Source organism: Stegodyphus dumicola, chromosome 3, assembly GCF_044657685.1.
Source record: "Stegodyphus dumicola isolate Sdum_Otavi_A_Nest chromosome 3, ASM4465768v1".
Lineage (NCBI taxonomy): Eukaryota > Metazoa > Arthropoda > Arachnida > Araneae > Eresidae > Stegodyphus > Stegodyphus dumicola.
In genome coordinates this window covers 110182046-110205565 of record NC_140770.1, presented here as the reverse complement: position 1 = coordinate 110205565, position 23520 = coordinate 110182046, and the positions used below count along the sequence as shown (strand labels likewise).

Below are 23520 nucleotides of genomic sequence, written 5' to 3'. Positions count from 1 at the left end.
AAGTATACACAGACAGTCAGGGAGGAAAAAACAGCATGAAGGATAGATTAAAAACATCTAAAAATTAATTAATTGTACATGCATAACAAATTGTGCATGCTTCTTCAACACCTTTTGCATTTATTTCTTGACATCCATTTTGTTTAAAACAGTTTATAACAAAATGCATATAAAAGTTTTAATAAATGACACTGAATCTTTAATGAAATAGCTAATGCATTAAAAACACATTTTATGCAAATAACTAGAGATATAAAGAAGAATAAAACATGTGAAGAGTAATAACATACATTTTAAAAGCATACTATAATAAGCCAAGCGGAAGGCAGGGCGAATGAAAAAATATGTCAAAGGCAAATAGCATATCTTGTGACTTTCAAATTGCTGGTAAATTTGTGACAATTGCTGATTGCAGGATAACTCCTTAAATATAAGCTCCAAAACTTCTGGCAATCTTTTTAAATATGTAGAATGCAACTAGAGGGAAAGAATACATAGTCATGTATAAATATCATGCACGCATAATATATGGAAAAGTAAAGATGAAAATTGGGGCCAAAAACTGTTTGCATAAATTGTTATGTTCTGCAACTTCATATTCAAAATCGCTCTATTAATATGAATACTTAAGAAGAGAAATAAATAAATGGGGGGATTCATTATATACTATATAATCGCTCTATTAATATGCCTACTTAAGAAAAGAAATAAATAAAATGGGGGGGATATCATTAAGAAAAAATATTAGTCAAGTTGCTTATAAATTTTGGAATTAAAATACTGTATTATGTTTAAACATAACGGCAAACTAATGAATTATATATATACACTTATTACTATCTCCATTTAGAAACATACCATATCTACCTATACCACATGTACCTATACCACACAAAAACACTACTTTTTTAGGTACTTTTGATTAAAGCCTTGGGTGCTTTTTTTTTGTTTGGCTATGTTTCTTCGGTGACAGATGTTGCGGATTTGGTTTGGCTCCTTTTCTGTCAAAAATTATCTTTATATCATTGCTTGCACGACATTCTTCATCTTATCAGTCTTTATTTAATCGCAATGCATTTCATGACTCAGGAATCCCCTAAAGATAAGGAGGCATCCTACATCTTCAAGAAAGAGATGTTGTTAACAAAGATTGCAAACCCTCTCATGAAACTAAAATGAGACTCGACGATAAAATGCAACTGATTCAGTTTTGCAAACTCAAATTGATAGATGCAATAAAATTGTTAAAACTGATAAAAACTTAATATATATATATATAAAGAGGGGGGCAATGTTCTTTCCAAACAACAGGTTTTTAAGATTTTTTTTTTTTTGTTTGTTTGTTTTTTGTGAATTTAGACAATGTTTTTTTTATTGTTACTGGTTGTTGTGCGTTGTCCAGTATCAAGCCAAAGGAAAGAAATACAGTATAAGTTGTGCAAATATAGAGCCTTAAATGCATGGAATGGCTTTATGCGAAAGCACCCATTTTTAAAAATAAACAATTTACATTCTTGACTGAATTTCATTTATCTAAAAAACATTCTTGGGTGGCTAACAGAAAATTAACTATTAAAATTAAATGTGTGTTAGCCTAATACAGGAAATTTTGCATATTTATACACCTGCAAGATATAACTATATAGTTAGGCTCGTCGGGACTTCGGCGATTCTGGATTATAGATCATCAGTTTAAATCTGGTAAGATGGCATGCAGAAATTATAAAATTAAAAATATGAAACCGTAATTTATGAAATAAAGAACAATTATGATCTAAAGGGTATCAAAATTTACAAAAAGAAAAAGCTTAATATTTATTTGTTTACTTTATTAAACATTTCCTTCAATGTAAGTTGCTTCGTTTCATGTGATAATACTTTCTCTTTAATTCTATTAAACAGACATAATTTCTTGTTTAGTTACAAAGTTCCGCTGTTCAAGTCCTATAATTGCGGTGTTGAGAATAACGACTAATTTGTCAGTCGAAATTTTTTCGTTTTCGATAACCTCTGTGTCACTTTCTTCACTATTGGAAGCGAATTATAATGACGAGGAATTTGATTTAAATCATATCAAAGACGGAGTACATCAAGATGAAATACTACTTTAGTAAGGAATTATAAGCCAAATAAAATAAAAAAAAACATCCGCCCTGAAGATAAGGATAGTGCTGACAGATCAACTTCCAATTCATTGTGCGTCGCCGGTGTTCCCCCCCCCAGCCGCAGAGCAGGATGAAATTGATAAACAAATTTCGAAGTGGTTAGAGAAACAAAGGATATGCCTTTATCCATTTTTTGCAGCAATTCCACTTTTTGTTTGATGGACACTGAAACATATTTTCGCTTTGTAGATCCTTTGGGAGCTCCAGCATCGGAAATTCTATTTGACATAATCGAAAGTTCAAGCTTACTTTTATAAAATTGCTCTAACAGTCTGCAAAAAAATAATAAGCCGGATCCAATTCAAAGATTAAGGAACATCGCAATCTGCAAACTGAAATAGATAATTAGATAATTTTAGCGCAGCTTGTACCGTCCGTTATACATTAAATACTCATGCGTAAACGTATTATGCACGTGCGCACGTGCTATGCGCAACCATAAAGGTCTTACGCACATGCGTCAACGCGAGGTAGCTTTGAGGTCTGGATTATAGATTATTCCGGATTATGGGTGTCCGAATTAACGACTTTTGACTGTATAGTTCATTGCTCAAAGCAATTGTGCATGTCTGTGTCTGATGGGTCTTTCAAATGCTTCATCATTTCAACCTCACTGTTCCTCACCTTTCCTAAAGGTTTTTCATGTTTACAAACATTCTAATCTTAATTTCTGGAAATAATAATAATTAAAAAAAAAAAAAAAAAAAAAAAAAAAAAAAAAAAAAAAAAGAACAGCAGGCTGGATAAGGGGAACAAACAATATCCAAATACACTGATTGAATTATGAGTTACGAATTCATAACATCTGCAACTGTTGCATGTATATACATTCTGCCCTATCTTATACGCATCTTCAGATAAGCAAATAGTAAGCTGCATTAAACTGCCCTTCTGGGATGAATTCATGAGGCTTAACTAATATCAGGAAAAAAAATTATTATGATTTTAATTCTGAATGGACTTCTTTCGAGATCATTTTGTTCATGCTTCCCCTTTCATCTTTCACTTTGTTCTGTGACTTCAGTGTCAAATCATGTATGAAAATGAAGACTTACTAACTGCAACTTAACACAATAATCCTGCTAATTGTTTTTGCTTATCTATCAAACATTTCAAAATGATCTCTCCAGTTTCCTTATTTACAATGTTGTGCCTAAAATGATGCAAATAATTAGTTTGCCTATATTTAAATCTCAAACAATCATTCTACTATACATCAATCATGTTGCAGACAAGCAATGTTTACTGTACAGAAGTTTAAAAATATTGCAGTTATTTTTTCTAAACATTTGCAAACTGCTATATGCTTGGGTAATTGTTATACTCATCCAAACATAGGGAAGTACAGTGCGTTTTGAGTTAATCATAAAACTGACAAGTTATATAGAGTAAAACTTGCCTTAACCAATGTTAGATAAAAATCTATTGCCTGTACTGCTTGCAATGCAATAACAATAAAAACAAGATATTGAAGTTAGGACTCTAAGGAACGCATTGTTACTTAACATGCTGCCATAAACCAAAATATTTATGATAAAAATACAAAGATTATTCATATGACATGATAAACTAATCATTTTATCTTAAGAGGTTTTACTGAGGAAGAGATATTTTTAAGCTGATACAAAATAATTTGTAGGCTACATACAATTTTAAGGTATTGTTCCGGTGCGCCGGAACAGAACAACTCAACCTGACTCATTAATTTCTGGAACTATGCCAAAGAACATTGAATTCAGTTGAATGGTCAGACTCAGATGAACGCATTCGCAAGGCAGCTGCAATGCTGTCTATTTTTCACTATTTTTGTTCTGTTCTCGTGCTTATAAGTGTTATATGTCATTTTCTTGTTTATACTTGTATTGTGCAATTATTTAATATAAGTTTTGTGTTTAAAACGAGGCAGTGTATTGAGTTCATTCACATTACATCGCAACAGGTATGAAAGTAAAAAATATAATAATAAGTTTATAGCAGGGAAAATTTAAGATGCAACAACTCTGCATGTTACTTTCATTTTGATGAAATCAGATGGACTCCATTATGAAGCAAATAAACCCCAAAGATAATAGTTGCAAAGTTCATGATTTTGATTGCCATTTATTCCACTAATATACACATATCACATCTTTGGTTCATTTTTTTGCTTAGTGGTATTACAGTACATGCAATAGCAATATGCACAAGAAATTGAATTTATACATAATATCTTTTTTTAATCATTCAGCAGAAAGTTAGATTTCTTCATAAACTCTTCAAAAACTGATGTTGAATGTTTTTAAAAATTTATTATCAGAAATGTTTTTTTTCTATTTGATTAGCAATATGATTACCTGAAAAATTTATAGCTTCTGGTCTATACCTATATTAATTTATTTATGCTTTTTTTTTAAATTTTGAATTTTAATCTTCATTTTATTTTATCATATTTAATACTCCAATATTACACCTTGCAGAGAAATGCTCATTTTTTCACTTTTTTAGATATCTGCTACATGTAGACATGTAGGTACTTTTTGATCAATCATTTGTCAAGAAATGGCAGAATCTATTGGTTTTTTTAATTACTTTACCACTAAAGACCTGTTTATATTAAACTACCTATTTCTGGGTACAGTCAAAAGTCGTTAATCCGGACTCGTCGGGACTTCGGCGATTCTGGATTATCGATTTTTCCGGATTATAGATCATCAGTTTAAATCTGGTAAAATGGCATGCTGAAATTATAAAATTAAAAATATGAAACCGTAATTTACGAAATAAAGAAGAATTATGATCTAAAGGGTATCAAAATTTACAAAAAGCTTAATATTTATTTGTTTACTTTATTAAACATTTCTTTCAATGTAAGTTGTTTAAGTTGCTTCGTTTTTTATGTGATAATACATTCCCTTTAATTCTATAAACAGACATAATTTCTTGTTCAGTTACAAAGTTCTGCTGTTCAAGTCCTATAATTGCTGTGTCGAGAATACCGACTAATTTGTCAATTGAAATTTTTTCGTTTTCAATAACCTCTGTCACTTTCTTCGCTATTGGAAGCGAATTATAATGACGAGGCATTTGATTTAAATCATATCAAAGACGGAGTACATCAAGATGAAATACTACATTGAGTAAGGAATTATAAGCCAAATAAAATAAAAACATCTGCCATTAAGATAAGGATAGTGCTGACAGATCAACTTCCAATTCATTGCACGCCGCCACAGCGTTAAAGACAAACAAAGTTTAGATAAACAAAGGATATACCTTTATTCATTTTTTGCAGCAATTCACCTTTTTGTTTAATGGACTCCGAAAGATACTTTCGCTTTGTATATCCTTTACATATTAGTAAATATATCGGAAATTCTATTTGACATAATCGAAAGTTCAAGCTTACTTTTATAAAATTGCTCTAACAGTCTGCAAAAAAATAATAAGCCGGATCCAATTCAAAGATTAAGGAACATCGCAATCTGCAAACTGAAATAGATAATTAGATAATTTTAGCGCAGCTTGTACCGTCCGTTATACATTAAATACTCATGCGTAAACGTATTATGCACGTGCGCACGTGCTATGCGCAACCATAAAGGTCTTACGCACATGCGTCAACGCGAGGTAGCTTTGAGGTCTGGATTATAGATTATTCCGGATTATGGGTGTCCGAATTAACGACTTTTGACTGTATAGTTCATTGCTCAAAGCAATTGTGCATGTCTGTGTCTGATGGGTCTTTCAAATGCTTCATCATTTCAACCTCACTGTTCCTCACCTTTCCTAAAGGTTTTTCATGTTTACAAACATTCTAATCTTAATTTCTGGAAATAATAATAATAATAATAATAATTAAAAAAAAAAAAAAAAAAAAAAAAAAAGAACAGCAGGCTGGATAAGGGGAACAATATCCAAATACACTGATTGAATTACGAGTTACGAATTCATAACATCTGCAACTGTTGCATGTATATACAGTCTGCAAAAAATAATAATCCGGATTCAATTTGAAGATTAAGGAACAACGCAATCTGCAACATTAACTGAAATAGATAATTAGATAATTTTAGCTTAGCTTATCCCGTCCGTTATACATTAAACGCACATTCGTAAACGTATTTTGCGCATGTGCACAGGCAAATTCGCAGTGGTAAAGGTCTTACGTGCATGCGTCAACGCAACGCATGCGCAGAAAGTTTGTAGCTTTGAGGTCCGGATTATGGGTGTCCGAATTAACGACTTTTGACTGTATTTACATAATAACTTACGGTTCTGAGCAGGGGGGGGTAAAACCTGAAATGGGATTGATTGCATGAAGCTAATTCAGATGAAGCTAATGTTATAAGCACTGATCATGATCTCTGAAGAAACGCTTAGTAAAGGGAATGGAAATGAAGACTATTAAAGATAACTGTATATTCATTATAAAATGTTCATATCTTAAATATATATATATATATATAAATGTTGTATGATCTTAAATTCACTTAGTGCGAAATTGAGTTATTCTACTACTTGCACAATTGCTGCAAAGTAAGTTAATAATAATTTATTTACTAAAGAAATATTGATTATATTATATCCTAAGATTAATTTTAGTAGAATTATCTTAAAAGAGTGAATCCATAGTTTAGTAAGTTCAATTCCGAAAATTGTTTTAAAGTAACTTGAATGTAAATTGTTAAAAATGTTTAACGGGAACTTGAATTAAATCATGAATAACAAAATTTCATTTGTAAAAAGAAATTAAATTAAAAGCAAGTAATCATTGCCATTGATCGGAAATTAGTTGACTTTTCAAGGGGAACAAACCAACTCTTGTTCAATGAACAATAATTAAGAAATAAATACGAAGGTGTTTTGTCCTTTACTCAAGTAATAAGGCGATGCCAAACCGGCAATGAAAAAGTGTGCATTTAACCCATTAACCGCCAAAACTACAAGGAATGTTTCTTTTCTCATGAAAATAATAACAAATATTAAATTAAGCATTTATAACATAAATTTACATTGAAAATTAAAAAAATGCTCTTACCTGTGGAAAACGCGAGTGTTGCGTTCACGCAACGTCAGCGGAATAAGACTACGGATGTTTAGTGAGTAGGATTGTACTTGTGTGATGTTTCTTTTGAGTGGAGCCCAGGATTACTTTTTAGCGGTATAACATTTTATAAATCTACAAATCACTTCACTTGTAATTAATTTAATATTAAATATACATCGTATTTCTTTTACAAATACAGATTATTTCAATTGAAAGATTCAAGGATGAAAATCTTGATTACAATCATGATGTAAAGCTACATTACATACTTTGCATCTATAAACAGTCTGGCTATGGTACTCTTTACAACAAAGTCTTTTGTTATCAACGGACTTTACGATAAAATGTCTACTATCTCCATGCAATGGTTTTTTAATGCTGAATTTACTAGATCTTCCTGTTGCTGATCTATTTCTGGCTAATTCTACACTCTCAATAGGAGTTTGCAAAAGGAATAATGCATTCTGCCGTCTGAAATCTAAAAGAGTATATTTCTAGTACAGTCAAAAGTCGTTAATTCGGACACCCATAACCCGGAATGATCTATAATCCGGACTTCAAAGCTACAAACTTTCTGCGCATGCGTTGCGTTCACGCATGCGCACAGGCGTTTACGAGAGCGCGTAAGACCCTTACGGCTGCGAATATGTTTGTGCGCATGCGCGTTTAATGTGTAACGGAGTTATACGCTAAGCTAAAGTTATCTAATTCAGTTAATGTTGCAGATTGCGTTGTTTCTTAATCTTCGAATTGGATCCGGCTTATTATTTTTTGCAGACTGTTACAGCAATTTTATAAAAGTAAGCTTGAATTTTCGATTATGTCAAATAGAATTTCCGATATATATTTACTACAAAGCGAAAGTATGTTTTGAAATCCGAAATCTGTTTATCAATTTCACGCTGCTCTGCGGCAGAGGGGGGGGGGCAGAAACGTCATTATTAGATTATGATAGATTAGAAAGATTATGTCAAATAGAATTTCCGATATATATTTACTAATATGTAATTTGTATCTACAAAGCGAAAGTATGTTTTGAAATCCGAAATCTGTTTATCAATTTCACGCGACGGATTGGAAGTTAATCTGTCAGTACTATCCTTATCTTCAGGGCAGATGTTTTTATTTTATTTGGTTTATAATTCCGTACTAAGTGTAGTATTTCATCTCGATGTACTCCGTCTTTGATATGATTTAAATCAAGTTCCTCGTCATTATAATTCGCTTCCGATAGTGAAGAAAGTGACCCAGAGGTTATTGAAAACGAAAACATTTCGATTGACAAATTAGTCGGTATTCTCAACACAGCAATTATAGGACTTGAACAGCGGAACTTTGTAACTAAACAAGAAATTATGTCTGTTTAATAGAATTAAAGAGAAAGTATTATCACATGAAACGAAGCAACTTACATTGAAGGAAATGTTTAATAAAGTAAACAAATAAATATTAAGCTTTTTCTTTTTGTAAATTTTGATACCCTTTAGATCATAATTGTTCTTTATTTCATAAATTACGGTTTCATATTTTTAATTTTGTAATTTCTGCATGCCATCTTACCAGATTTAAACTGATGATCTATAATCCGGAAAAATCGATAATCCGGAATCGCCAAAGTCCCGAGGATTCCGGATTAACGACTTTTGACTGTAGTAAAAAGTGGTGATATTTAGTATGTTTAGATACGGTCTCACCTCATATAATTTATCAGTATTGTAAATTTGACTATTGTCAAATGCAAATTCTGCTTCATATTCCTGTACTGCAAACGTGATATCGATTCTCGTACAACAGGAACAGAAATGTCCTTATCAAAACACCAATACATTTTTTCTTGAGGTAAAGAATAATATCCTGTAAGCAATATTTTTCCAATAAATCTTCTCATATAGGCTTCAGATGCAATAATTTTTTTTTTTTTTTTTCTGAGCGTATATATTTTTGTTCAGCGAGAAGAGAGTAAATATGTAAACCAAAACGAAAATCGAAAATCTGTGCACTAGTTTTACCTTGTATTTTGTCTTTTATAATTTCTCTTCTATCTCTTTCTTCATGTTCTTCCTGACACATAACTAACAGTTCCTTTTTTATCCACTTCAAGATTTCAATCTTTTGCTTTTTAAACTTTTTAGTATGACTATAACTACTTTTAGAAGGCTGAAACTTACTTCTTACGGGAATTTCAACTTCCCCAGCAGTATCATTTGGTAAAATATCATTATCATTATTTATTACATTGCCATTCCTTTCTTCTTCGTCACTAGTTTCTGCCATTTCTGGGGAAACAACAACAATATCAGTTTCATTCTGGTCATTATTAACATTATCATCATCTATTTCTTCATCAAAAAATCTTTGAAGGGCATCTCCTGATGTAAGATACCCCATTCTAGGCATTTTTAAACAACCAGAACATGAACCAGAACATCGAAAGGAATAAGTGAAAAAGGAGATTGACTACCCGTTTCCTGCTGAAGTTGCGTCAGCACAACACCTGTTTTCTTTTGCTTCCCAACACAAATATAAACATCTGACTGGTGTAATGTTCTGATAAACGGTGACCTTGACTAAAAATAGATCACTCATAAAGACGGCGATTCTTTTGTTAAATATTTTCAGCAAAAATACCCGGTTGAAAATTTTGCTTAAAGTATGAGATTAATTATTACAAACAAAATGATTGTTGAAGGCTAATATTTCTTTACAGAAATAATCTTCATAATATTCCCTACACAAAATCATCTGCTGGTATAAAATATCTTAGGTAGTTATATTTATATACGCATTTATTTTAACCGTTGCGTCAACGCAACACCAGCGGCTAATGGGTTAAGGTAGGTTTTCCATTTGTTAAAATTTATAATCGTGAGCATATCTGGGAAGAGTTTAAGCAGATCTAGTAGACTAGTATAATTTCATAACTACATCAAATTTCAAAATCAACTTTTTAAACAAGTCAGAGGTCTTCCAATGGGGTCCCATTCCAGTACCTCGCTCTGCAATATCTTTTTATTTATCAAAGAATTTAACTTCCAAAAAAATCTACAACCACAAGAATTAAATTACTACAAGCACACTTACAGATATATTGATGATCTTATTACAATTAATAATTTTAATAAAATTGAATACTCCGAGATTCATCCAAATTGCCTTACACTTAATAAAACTAATAATTCACAAAATAGCATAGACTATCTAGATCTTCAAATCATTAACTACAAAAAAATTTTCCTTTTTGACAAAACAAGAAACTTCAATTTCAATACTAACAAATTAATAAATTGGAATTCCAACATATCCAAAAAAGTAATTAACAATACAATAATAAATCAAATACAACGAATTAAAAATATCTGCACAGATATGATAGATCTACAATGCAAAATTTTGCTCCTTATTAAAATTCTCAAAAATAATCTAATACCTAATCAATTTATTAAACATTGCCTTAAAAGAGCAGGTGCTAAATACTCACTCTAAATCATTTAACGGATAGGGATATGATAATTTGTTCCTAAACCTGAGGAGGCGGTATAAGTTGAATGACTATCAGTTGAAGGATTTGTACATAATGTAATTACAAAGCTGTATATAATGTAAAAAGCTAATTGTCTTCAGACTTATGCTGTTACTAAAAAAATGGGCCTATTTCATAATCTTTAGTCTGTCAAATAGCTCTTTGACAGTGAAAATTCCTTTTTTCCTTTTCTTAATTTCTTCCTCGTTACGACACGACAATTAGCCAGAAATTAATTAATTTCCATTCACTAGCATTTTAAAAATTTTAACAGACGGTTTCACTCAAACATCCCTTAAGCATTCCTATTCACTCCCTTTCCCATAAATTACTTCACACAAGTCTCGCCGACTGATATAATTCAAAGCCCCCGCTGCTGATAAAGAATTTTGGAAACCCAACCCTTCTGAGTAAGACGCGAAGAAAACACTTTGCCCACTTCCCACTAGAAAGAACGTAAGTTAATGAATGCTTTTTCTGGCCTTTTATATCTTCATGTACATTCCCTTTTCTTATTATATATATTTTAAATTTAAATTTTTATTTTTTGATTTGTTTTTGCAAAGATTTCATTATATTTCTTATATTTCGTAATTATCTAATGTTTATTTCAATTACTTTGAATTCTATTTCATAATGCTTATTTCCAATGTTTAATTTTTACAAATAGTTTTGAATTAAAATGCACAAACACGAGTGTGTCAGGGGACAATTACTCGAGTAATTTATCAATTTTACTGCAGAAATTACTTTTCACTCAAAATTAAATTAGCGAAAATGCTTCATCGGAATGAGTTTTTTTATGCTCGGCATTGGTCTTGATCCCTTCAATTCACGGAAATATTTGGCCTAGCTTAAATTGCCAGTTTGGAATCACCTTATTACTTTAGTAAAGGACGAAACACCTTCGTATTTATTTCTTAATTATTGTTCATTGAATGGGAGTTGGTTTGTTCCCCTTGAAAAGTCAACTAATTTCCGATCAATTGCAATGATTATTTGCTTTTAATTGAATTTCTTTTTACAATTCAAATTTTGTTATTCATGATTTAATTCAAATCCCCGTTAAACATTTTTAACAATTTACATTCAAGTCACTTTAAAACAATTTTCGGAATTGAACTTACTAACTATGGATTCACTCTTTTAAGATAATTCTACTAAAATTAATCTTAGGAGATAATATAATCAATATTTTTTTAGTAAATATACATATACATATTTGAATTTTTACAAAATATGTTTTAACCCTCTGACTGCTAAATTTTTTTTTAACAAAATCACTTCAGAGATTGCCAATTTTTTATCTCATGCTTGAAACTAATAAACCAATTTATAAGCTTTATGCAACTATATATGAGATTTAGTAGACAATGAACCCCATCTGCAGAATAAAACATAATGTAAAGTATTCTGCACAAAACAAAATGCATTACTGATGGTTAAACATTAACAGAACTTGATAAGCTTTTAACAGAGGCAGCAAATGCATTCGTGTGGATATTGCGGGATGAGCAAATTTTGCTACATTTATGTTGCCTTTGGAAATCACAATATAAGCAGTAAAAGGACTAATAAAGAAAAAAATTCCCTTTTCTTCTTTTAACACAAAATACATTAAAAATTATCTACAGATGAAACATGAATTATTTTTACAGCAATTTTGAGCAATGAAAAGCAATAAGAATGACATTTATAATCTATGCAATCACTTGTAAAAGACTTTTCAAGCAAGCTTAATTGAGAATTAATGACTAACCTTGCCAAACTATATACTATTTACATATACTATGGAAAACTGAATACCAAAACACTTACATTAATCATTTCCTTATGATTGAGAAGTATGTCCCCAATTCCTCTTATACCATTCTGCAACCTATTCATTGGCCTTCCTTCCCTGAAATATAGTGTATGAATAAATATGGCTTTCAGTAAGTTTAAAAATAAAAAATCTTAATATATTCTTCAGCAGTAATTAGTACTGTTTAAATTTATTAACATATCTCAAATCGGACATGACCTGAGTATTATTTTGAAAACAAAACTGAAGTGTCTGAGGTAGTATTTATTACAACGAAGCATTTCTGAGACAGAATCAGAAATGATACCAGAAATATGCAATGCACTGATTTCAATATGCAATGCATTGACTCTTCAATTTAAAAATCAATAACTAACTATAATAATAATAATAACTATAATAATAATAATAAAACTTTAGCCTTTTCAAGATTGTAAAAATTCACAAAAAAATTAAATAATAATAACTATAATAATAATAATAAAACTTTAGCCTTTTCAAGATTGTAAAAATTCACAAAAAATTTATCTCAGTTTTCTTGTTTTTGTTACTTAATTTTTTACTTTTCCTCTAAAAGCCAGATGACAATCTGTAATGTCAAAAGTATTTACTGATACAAGGCTGGCAGTTATTTTCATATTTCGTCTCCCCAATATCATGTACGTAATCCTTCTTTTAATTGTTCTCAAATATATTTCTGTAATATAAACACATATTCTGCTATGTCAGATACAAGTGCCTAACATTTCACTAAGCCATTAAGGCTCTGTCAATCACATGAAGCTGACAACAAATTTGGATTTTGACCTCAAATGTACTTATGTCTGTTACTTCTCTCATGCACTTTTGTATCAATACGACTGATACAGCATATTATATAATATGACTGACATAGGCAACTAATACTATGTTGGGGTGAGTTGGCTACCTGTGACTGACGATGTTTTTCACCACTATTGACTTACTTATTTATTTTATGGATAGGTTATAAATTATAATTTTTAACTCTTGGCTATCACTACATCTATTTACAAATTTGTGTATGTGTATATGTTCTAGCCATTTGGTAGAGTATATGTTTTAAATCCTATTTATTAGATCAGCAATTCACCAATGAAAAACACTCCAGAGTGCACGCAACATTGTGCAAACTTCCTGTAAAAGGAATCTCTCTCTCTTTTTCAGCAACTGAAAATGGTAAACTCTACCTTCTAGTGCATCTTTCATGATTACCGTAGCTAGTGGCCCACACTAACAAGTTTATGGAAGCTGTTTTTTTAAGGTAGTATCCTGAAGTGTCTGGGCAATCAAATACAAAATCTACATATAATTTCACAATTATTTACATGTATAAAAATTCCTATCATTGCCCTCTTTGAAAGATACTAAATCAATAATTAAATGCATGAATTTATAAATTTATATACAAATAGAACTATGCTCTTAGTATACATTTACATTATATACATTATGGGGACTATGTACTATGGTCATAATAAGGGGCTAGCCTGTCATAATGAATGACTTTAGACTTAGAATTTGATGGCTTATGGATCCTAAATACGTTTTCAGCCTGTTTAAGACTGTGCAAGGACTATCCCAAGATGACTGTAGTTTAGGTGAAAGTCCTTTCCATTGAACTGGATTCTATAACCACACATTGTCACCTTCATTGAATCGATGTCCTGTAGCTCTTGTATCACACTGGGTCTTCGTATTCTTAATTACCAAGTTCACTCACTCTCATGCAAAATTATGCATCACTTCAAACCATGCCTCGAGATTTTGAATATACTCCTCAGGTGATGAAGGCACATCAAGGAGGCGAAAAACAAGAGATCACAAAGCAAACGAAGATGACAACCATACAGCGTCTGGGATGGAGAATAGCTGGTAGTCTTGTGAACAGCATTGCGATAGGCCAGTAAGCAGAGTTCACTAAAAAGTCCCAAATTTGTTGATTTTTGGAAACTCTTAGTGAACATCTCTATCATACCATCTGTGGATGTAAAAGTGTCTTTTGGGTTTTATCCGCGCCGACTAGTTTGCAAAGTTCTAAAATAAGATAAAATTAGCCAAGATAAAATTCCTTCCTTCAGCCGAGATAAAATTCCTTCCTTGATGGGAATGTAACTGAACAGGCACTCCAAACCTAGAAATCCAAAGCTTTATCATTACCTGTGCTACAGTGAGAGCTTCTTGATGAGGGATAGGATATGCTTTAGACGGCTTTGTGAACTAATCAATGACAATGAGGATGTATTTTTTGCCATCAACAGTTCATGGCTGAGGTCCCAGAATGTCAAAGGCAGTGTATTGAAAAAGTACTACTACACAATGCTGCAATTTTCGTATCTTCTTTAACAAACCTGATGGCCACTTCCATCTTTTCTTGAAATGCAGCAAAAGCTGTCACCAATAGACTTAGTTATTCCCCCATCACTTTTGTTATCAGCATTCAACGTCACTCCTGACACTAAAAATTGGTGCGTGATTACAGGTTTGTATTGGATTGAATATACATGGAACTAATGACAGCGCTTCTCTTTGGAACTGTAAAAAACTGTAAAGCTCTGGAATTTGCCACAAAAATATTTGCATAACTCTTCTCACAGGGTTGCCACTCAAACAGGAGAATGAAATTCCCTGACTTTTCCAGGTATGTTTCGAGAAAATTCCAGTCTATCCGCGTAATGTACGTTGGCTGTGCTAAGAGGTATCTTAATTATGGTATTACATGTATTGCGTAGCAAATTCACTTAATTATTCAATAAATCTCAGAGGACATTTATTCTTAATTATTCTTGGTACACTTTGTTTACTTTTCCACTTAAGAAACTTAATAAAATGTAAGATATATACATTGGATAACAATTGTACGTTTTTATTTAATTATTACTCATGATCATCACCAGTTCAACACGAGGCTAATCCGGTTCTTATAAATCACAACGCAATGCTAAATAGTTAGGTTAGATTTTAGGTAAATTTAATTTGTGTGAGGTGTCTTCTTAAAAGGCACCTTAACACTTGAAAACACAAATATAATTAATTATAATAGGAGTTGTTTTCTCAACTGAAGATTGAGATTAGAATCTGCCCAATCTGGAATAAAATAAGGCTTTTTTTTGCAGACATTCTGCAGCTAAACGAAAGAAAGAAATCTATTTAATGATATTTTTTTAAATTGAGGTATTTTATATTTATTTCCCAGCATACATAAGAAAAAAATATGTGCATTAAATTTCGTGATGGTATGTCATCATACTGCTAGAATTAATTTCAGGATTATGCCAGAGAAAATTTCCTGAAATTTGGAAATATTATTTACTAATGATAAATAAATTTAGAGGGAAAAAGCAACATTAAATGATATGATTAACACAGGGTTCATAGCCACATTTTAGTCAAAAAAAATAAGCACCTATAAGCAGCACATTTTAAGAAAAAAATAAGCACCTGTCTAATTAGATTATACACAACTGCATAACCTTAAAAGAAAAATTAGACTTGCAATTTAAAATATGAGCAATGCAATATTTATCAAGAGAATGAGCATTACCTCAACCATGGAAAACAACTGTTTTTTTTTTTTTTAATTTTAAATGACAGTTCAATTTACAGAATTAGTTTACAACGAGAGGGGGGAAAAAAAAAAAAACTATGCAGAACTAAACTATATTACAAGATTTAATGATGAAATTTCAGTTCAAAATATAGAAAATAAATAATAATAAGCCATATTAATTGTATTCGCTTGGCACCTAATAATAAATACAATTTATTTTCCCACTCATATTTAAATAATTTAAATCAAAATTCTGAACATTTTCTAAATTTTCATTGCATAACAGTTTTCCCTTAACATATATTCCAAGCAAAGTAATTTAAGTAAAAAAGAGGAACATTTCTGAAATCAGGAGACGGGAAATTGCTTTATGCAGTCATCCTTAAACAGTAAAAGCTTAACTAACCCGCATACTCGGAAACTGCCGAATATTCCGTATAGTCGAGCGTAACTGGAAAAAGAGGAGGGGGAGAGATTGTAGCCGTTCTTTAGATTTCTCGGCTAAATAAATGATTTTAACATTTCGATATGCGCATCATATAAAAATAGACCAACGGAACTGAGAAATATTCTGCTTAGAAAGCACAGTAAAACTCTTTTAAATGTTCATAAATGAATCTCAGACTGAACATCAAAATTAATTATCTCTGCAAAATATCGCAAACATTATTGCGCAATACGTGCGGCGTAATTCTTCCATATGTGTGATATTACGCAATCGGAATCAACAGCTGCCAGTATTCGGAGAATAAAGAACTAAATAAAGGAAAAGAAAGAGACTTACTAATCTGGGGTGTTTTTGATTCTAATTTTGAACAGATTGCGTTAAATTTCTGCAATTTTCATTCTTCGCTTGGGTTGGGTACACCGCAAAACTTTTAGTCCTATTCAATCCAGATTGGACAGTGACCCAAAAAAAAAAAAAAAAAAGTCCGCTGCTTCAATATTAGAGATTTTGTGGAGAAAGGGGAGAACCTCCCAACATCCGTACTGTATAATGTATTGGGGGGGGCGGAATATTCTGACTATTCGATTACTTTCCTTTTATTCAAGCCATTCCGAATATTATTCCTTAGAAAGCTAATCTGTGTAAAAATACACCCATTTTTGGAAGTTTATCTACACTTCAGCAGCTACTGCAACTATATTATTATAAATATTCATACATATGCTCATAATATAAGCATAACGATCATAATAAACACGAATATGAACTGACCACGCGAAACGAGAATGCAAATTATTAAAATCTTGATAGAAATTCAAACGTGTGTAGTATTTGGGTGGGTGGAAAAGAATACCGAATTACCGGAATTTTGTACGGTTTTTGCAACTCTTTGACCAAAAGAATGACGTTCACCTGTCTATACTCTCGCGCGCACCATAGGTTACGTTAATGCAGAGAACATGGAGGAAAAGCTATTTCCGGGAGTATGATTCACCATCTGACGTTCCATATAAGGAAGAAAAGTTGTTTATTTAGTTTCGGCTTTGGTACGGGAGGAAAAATGCGCGTTCATTAAAAAAAGCACTAAAAGCAAAAAATAAGCACTAAAAACAAAAAAATAAGGGCTTTAAAGAAAAAGTAAGCACCTATAAGGGCCTTTATATTTTATTTTCAAATATAAGGACTTATAAGCACTTGTAAGGACGGCTACGAACCCTGATAACATAAGCATAAAGATAATTACTTAAAAATTGAATTAGAATAATCAACGATATTTTAGCGATACGATTTTCAACGATATAGATATATAACATGGTTAGCCTAGATGACTGATTACTATTTTTTTATTTTACTGCAAAATGACAAGTTATTTATTAAAAAGAAAAGAAAAAAAAAAGGTTTAAAAAGATTTTGTGATAAAATCCTAGTATATGGTACGGCCTTAGCACAATTTTGAAAATTGTCGCCAAGAACAAAATGACCCGCTTACTGCTCATCATCATGTCGCCAAACCCCGCTGTACATACATGGAGATTATTCTAACCAAAGAACATTTATGTAAAGAAGAAAAGGTTCTACACACGTAAAAGCTATTACGCCGCTAGAAAACGGAGGGAAAATTTGCCAAGGGATTTGGCGACGGAACCTGGCGCCCAGAATTTCCCTCTCTGCGATGTGTACAGGAAATTGAGAAACACGTATTAAGAAGAAACGTTCTTTGACAAAAAAGAAAACTACGAAAATCTGTTTTTAAATTATTGCGAAAAATCCAAGAAGAAACGTTTTATCAAAGAACGTTTTTTCTTAGTCCCTCCTCAAAATAACTAATCCATGAATTAATTTACTTGCGCCAAAAAATATTTTATTTTCCTTTATAGTTTAAAGAAATTTTAAACAATATTCATTTTATGAACTCTTGATAGCGTGACCTTCGAACTTCGACATCGGTTTCGAGCTTTGGTGACAGATATATCGCGCATGCACAGCTGTTTCCCTCTATGATGGAAGGGAACCACCTCTGTTGCAGAGAGGTTTTCCTTCTTTACAATACATATTCTTTGATTCTAACTTTCATGATACCGTATACTAGGATTAGACCTATTTTCTTTTATACGAGAAAAGGTACTTTCTTTAGTTCATGCACTGCACATGCGATTCTCAAGGTTACTGGAAACCAAAAGTTGTGGGAAACTTGCTTTGCCTTTCTAAAAGACAATCAAATTGGAGCTGCGAAAATTGGCTCTATGCCAGCTGCCCGAATGACACTCACATGATACACAATTCGCCAAAAAAGTGATCTCTTCCTACATCGGCGCAAAACTCGCCTTTTTTGGCGGGATCGTTGTATGAAATTCCCTGACTTTTCCAGATTTTGACTAAAACACTTAAATTCCCTGACTTTTCCCTGAATTTTCTGGTCAATTTCCGAATTCCCTGACTTTTTCCGGTTTTCCAGGTAGTGTGGCAACCCTGTTCTCAGTATGGCAGAGCACAATCAGTAGTTACCACTTCAAACTACAAAGAATGTTAAACATAACACAATGCAAAGTGCATCTAAGGAGTGATGCTAGCAAAGACACCTATCAATACTGTGAAGTCAGCTATCAATACAGTGAGCTAAGAAAACTGAGAACTGATACTCTCTCCTCAGGTTGAACCAAGGTTGAACTACCAATGCTCAGTAATTTAACCATTTGACAACTGACGTGCATAAATTTAAGAATAAAGAATAATGATGGTGGTTGATATTACAATATTAGATCATCAATAATAAGTTATGTTTATTTAATTGAACTAAAAATTTCAGCACTTGCACTAGAATGAATTTTAAAAAATGCATCAACTTGCCGTAAGGACAGGAAGTAATTTTACACTGTTCCTATTCCTAGTGCAAGATCTGAAAAATGAGGTTAATAATAATAATAATAAAGAAATAAATGAAAGTGATAAAGGAGAATATTTGGCATACTTTGTTTTATGAATTCAATTAAATAATTATAAATAGGAATATTAATGCAGTGTATGGGAATCGGACAATAAACATAAGACAATGTCAATGGTTATTCCAGAAATTCTTAGCTGAAGATTTCTGCCTAGCCCTTTGATGGTTATGAACGAGTTCAGCTTGCGATAGAAATCATGCTTCATAATGCACGCAAACGCGTTCCACTCGGGAGTAAAATTTCGACCACAATGGTTAGAAATGAGCACTACTCACGTAGTGAAATTTTTCCCCCAATGCGTGATGACGAGCTGAGCTCGTCCGCCATTATTATTCTGCATTGATTATGTTACAAAGGAATCCTACTTGCGAAATTTAGTTAGTTTTACTGTTCTACAGATGGCAGTATGGATTCCATGAATTTCTTTTCATAATGAATGGCGATTTTTTTTTAACTTGTTCTTTTTTATGCATATTTTGACGCGTTTTTAAGGGTGTTTGTAAAGTAAAATGGCTCAAAAGCGAAAGTCAGATAATTATGATGGTGATTATGATTGTGATACAGAAAGCTTATCAAGTTTTGAGTCTGATGAAGACTTTCTTTCCAGTATATTAACCTCAGAAGACGAGTCAAGCGATGAGGAAGATTTTCGAGTGTTCGACAGTGGTGTAAAATTGGTTCACGTTCTCACGCTCCTAGCCGATTTAGTTTTACAAGTGACGCCTCTTTCTGGAGGATTTATAAAGCTCGATGAGAATTCCTGCAAACTTCAGTGGAATAATTCTGTTGTAACTATTAAGAACCAGAAGAAGATGAAGGAGAGTTTAATTCAGAGTAAAAAAGAGCTTTGTTTAACTTAATTTTGAAAAATAAAAAATGGATTAAAAATTGCAATATTTATAGAATGAGCCAATAAAATTATTCAAAATCTACAATATTTACTAACAATTGGTTTTAAAAAAATTGCTCATTTGCAAAATAATTTGTTAGTGATCTATTTAGTATAAAATGTGAAAAACAACAAAATAAAATTTACAGTAAAATAAAAAATCAAAATTAAGTAAAAATAAGCGAACCAAAATGCCATTCTCTGTTCGAGATCTCTTAAAAGTTCGCAATGAATTTCATACAGAGGGTCAATGATTGAAAGCATTTGTTCTATTGCAGCACATGACGTTTTCATTTGCTTGGAAAATTCTTCTCGAAATACCTTCAAAATACAAATATTAATTATAAAAGTGATTTTCTTTCAAAACTCAAAACTTTTACATCAAATAACCTATTTTAAAATATCCAGTGCTATGCAATATAAAATTACCATAAAATTGTAATACAGTATACATACAGGATAATAAATGAATATCTAAAAGTACTCTAAATGCAACATGATAAGTGCTAAAAATACAGTAAAAGGGAAAATGGAACACAGATACCTCATCTTTTATGTTGGAAACAATATATTTGCTTATCTATAACAGCTCAATTGTTGAATTTTACATTATGTAGCATTCTTTCCCATTTAATACAAATATACGTTGAGATCTTGATCCTAATTTCACTAGATGACAAAAAGCATGATGTTATCCAAACTGATAAAAATAAGGTAATTTTTCCTGCAGCTTTGTTCCCAGGGAAAGAAGCCCCACCAATGGCTGAGTGGTTAAAAATGCCGCATATTGGTAATTCAGTCTGGTTTGTGTTCATTTTTCAGAAGAATAGGCTAGCTGTATACTTGGTGTTTGTGGTTTTCTCCATGTGTAATGTGAATGCAAGTGAGTTTCTTTCATAAAGACCTCCATGAAAGTATCCCTTTTCTGACAGCCTTCAAGGCTTTGCAGTATTCAAGCAATCAATCACTTAATCCATGGTTATGAGCCAAAGTGGTACATGGTTATGAGTCAAGTGTGGAAAATAACCTTAAGTTTCTACTTTAAAGTAAAAGTTTATAGCATAAAAATAAAGCATGCTCTAATATAAAAGCATGCTCTCTATAGAAGAAATGTTTGCAGTGACATTATTTGGAACAACAAAGTACGAGTCAGAATACACACAGAGTTTAAGCAATTTTTTCTCTTAAATATGATATTAAAAACATGATGGCTATTCAATGCAGACACCAAAAGAGAACAGAACTGGCCTGCAAACATTTCCTGTTAATTTTTTAACTGTACTGCAGGGTATTTTGCTTATTAATAATTTCTTATTATTTTGCCTTTACTTTTACTTCTACTTTTATTAGCTTTCATTGCAGGGGAGGGGGGATAGCTAATTTAAGACAGTGTTCCTGAACTCAACCTGACTATTTTGCTACTATACCATCCAATCTCTGAATCATGAATCAGCTGTAATTTTTGCTAGCTGTAACTACTTGTGTGAGTTAGAGGATAGAAGCCAAAGCTCGTAAGCACATTTTACCTTGTAAATTTAATAATTTTACTTTGTTTACATCTGCAAACTGCAGAGACTGTTTATTACACAGGGTGTGTAACTGATAGCTGACAAACTAATAAAAAAATTCATTATGAACCTTCTTCAGCACTGGAATTACTAAAAGGAGTGAAAAGTTGCTTGACTGTTTTCATGGATCCAGAGATTAACATTTAAAGTAGTTAGGATCAATAGAGTATTGCATATATGTATGTATGATACTATAAACATAAATACTTGATATTTTCCTCTCTTATTAGACTAGACCAGTGGTGCCCAACCTTTGGTCTCTCGTGAGCACATATTGGCATATAGCGAGCACATTTCAGAAACACCAACATTTTTGTTAAACATATTTCCAGTCTTATGTGATACATCTGAAATATTAATTTTGGCAAGTGGGTTTGAGATTAATAATAATATTGGTTGAACTTTATGGAAATCAGAGAAGCGGAGTTCAAAATTATTTTTCAGTGCATTTAGGTTTTCCGAGTATTTCTATGTTTCAATTGCCTTGTGGTTATTAATATGGCTTGATAAATTCTGAAAAATGGGTGAAATCTTTTTTTTTTCATCTGATTTATCCACAAATTTAACTTTGTCTGAAAAGCAGTTACAGTCCCAGTCAATTGAAAAAGTTTTTTTTTTTTTTTTTTTTTCTCTTTTCCCTGGAGATCTTTGTTCAGTTTAGCTGTTATATCTATGAGAAAATACAGATCGGATAACCAATTATTATCATCCAATTCTTTATTACATTCATTTCGGGATTCCAAAAACCACTTTATTGGCAAAAGAAATTCGACAAACCTTTGAAGTACTTTTAACCTGCTGAGCCATCTAAACATCAGAATGGAGCAATAAGATTCCATGTTCGCTATCAACTTCATTAGTCAGCAATAAATTATTTTATAAATTATTTTATAACGTCTTGCAAGATATCTCTTATGACTATAAATGCTTACCATATTTTAACAACTAAGAAATATAAATGAATGGTTATTTTAAAAATATTTTTTGTTCGTAGTACAGTCAAATACCAAAAATTCGCTGACCTGAAATCCGCCAACCCCTGAAATCTGCGTTGCTTCTCGAAATATAAACATTCAGTTTATAGGTTCCGGAAACCGCAACAGGAAGCACGAAATATCAAAGAAAAAATACTTACCGGATAATGACGTCATAATTATCGAATAATAATAAGTCATAACCAAAATACCAAATTATTGACATCATGATAAAAGTTTTTTCCCCCACTAATCTGCATCGAGGTAAGAGAGAACACAATTCACTCAACTCTTCTTTCAAGTTAACTATTCATGTTGTTGTATTTTTTTATCTTTGTTATTTCACGAGATTATTTAGTGCTGCCTTTTTCGTTATCCAGATATTTTGTGGATCAATTAAGAATATTTTAAATTTCAGCCGTTTTTAATGCAATGACAGATAAGAAACGCACTCATGATTTTACTGCTTGCAATGTTGAAAAACGTAAACACGTTCGTTGCATTGACGGTAATTCAAAAATGCAAATTCTGCAAAAGATGGAGACAGGTGCATTTTATAGCAGAATCGTATGGAATCGCGATACGATTCTGTATGATATACAGAAAAATAAAGGAA

The 23520-nt window shown here is 31.8% G+C and overlaps 1 protein-coding gene and 1 long non-coding RNA gene across 10 annotated transcripts in view; one reads left to right on the top strand and one right to left on the bottom strand.

The window, feature by feature from the left end:
• Positions 1-20367, top strand: part of LOC146998063 (uncharacterized) — a 101000-nt gene extending 80633 nt beyond the window's left edge. The window contains exon 2 of the long non-coding RNA XR_015040245.1: positions 20081-20367. This is a non-coding gene — a long non-coding RNA (uncharacterized LOC146998063). The remainder of the gene's footprint in view (positions 1-20080) is intronic.
• The window catches only part of LOC118194668 (FERM, ARHGEF and pleckstrin domain-containing protein 1-like), a 172533-nt gene that overhangs the window by 56142 nt on the left and 92871 nt on the right, over positions 1-23520 (bottom strand). For all 9 annotated transcript variants that reach the window (XR_015040244.1, XM_085813171.1, XM_085813172.1 and 6 more), the window contains 3 exons: positions 20550-20683; positions 12530-12611; positions 291-477 (listed from right to left, as the gene is read on the bottom strand). Coding sequence is in view for 8 of the 9 variants with exons in the window: in XM_085813171.1 (XP_085669297.1) it covers positions 291-477; positions 12530-12611; positions 20550-20683 (403 nt within the window). In the remaining variant the exon portion in view is untranslated. The remainder of the gene's footprint in view (positions 1-290; positions 478-12529; positions 12612-20549; positions 20684-23520) is intronic.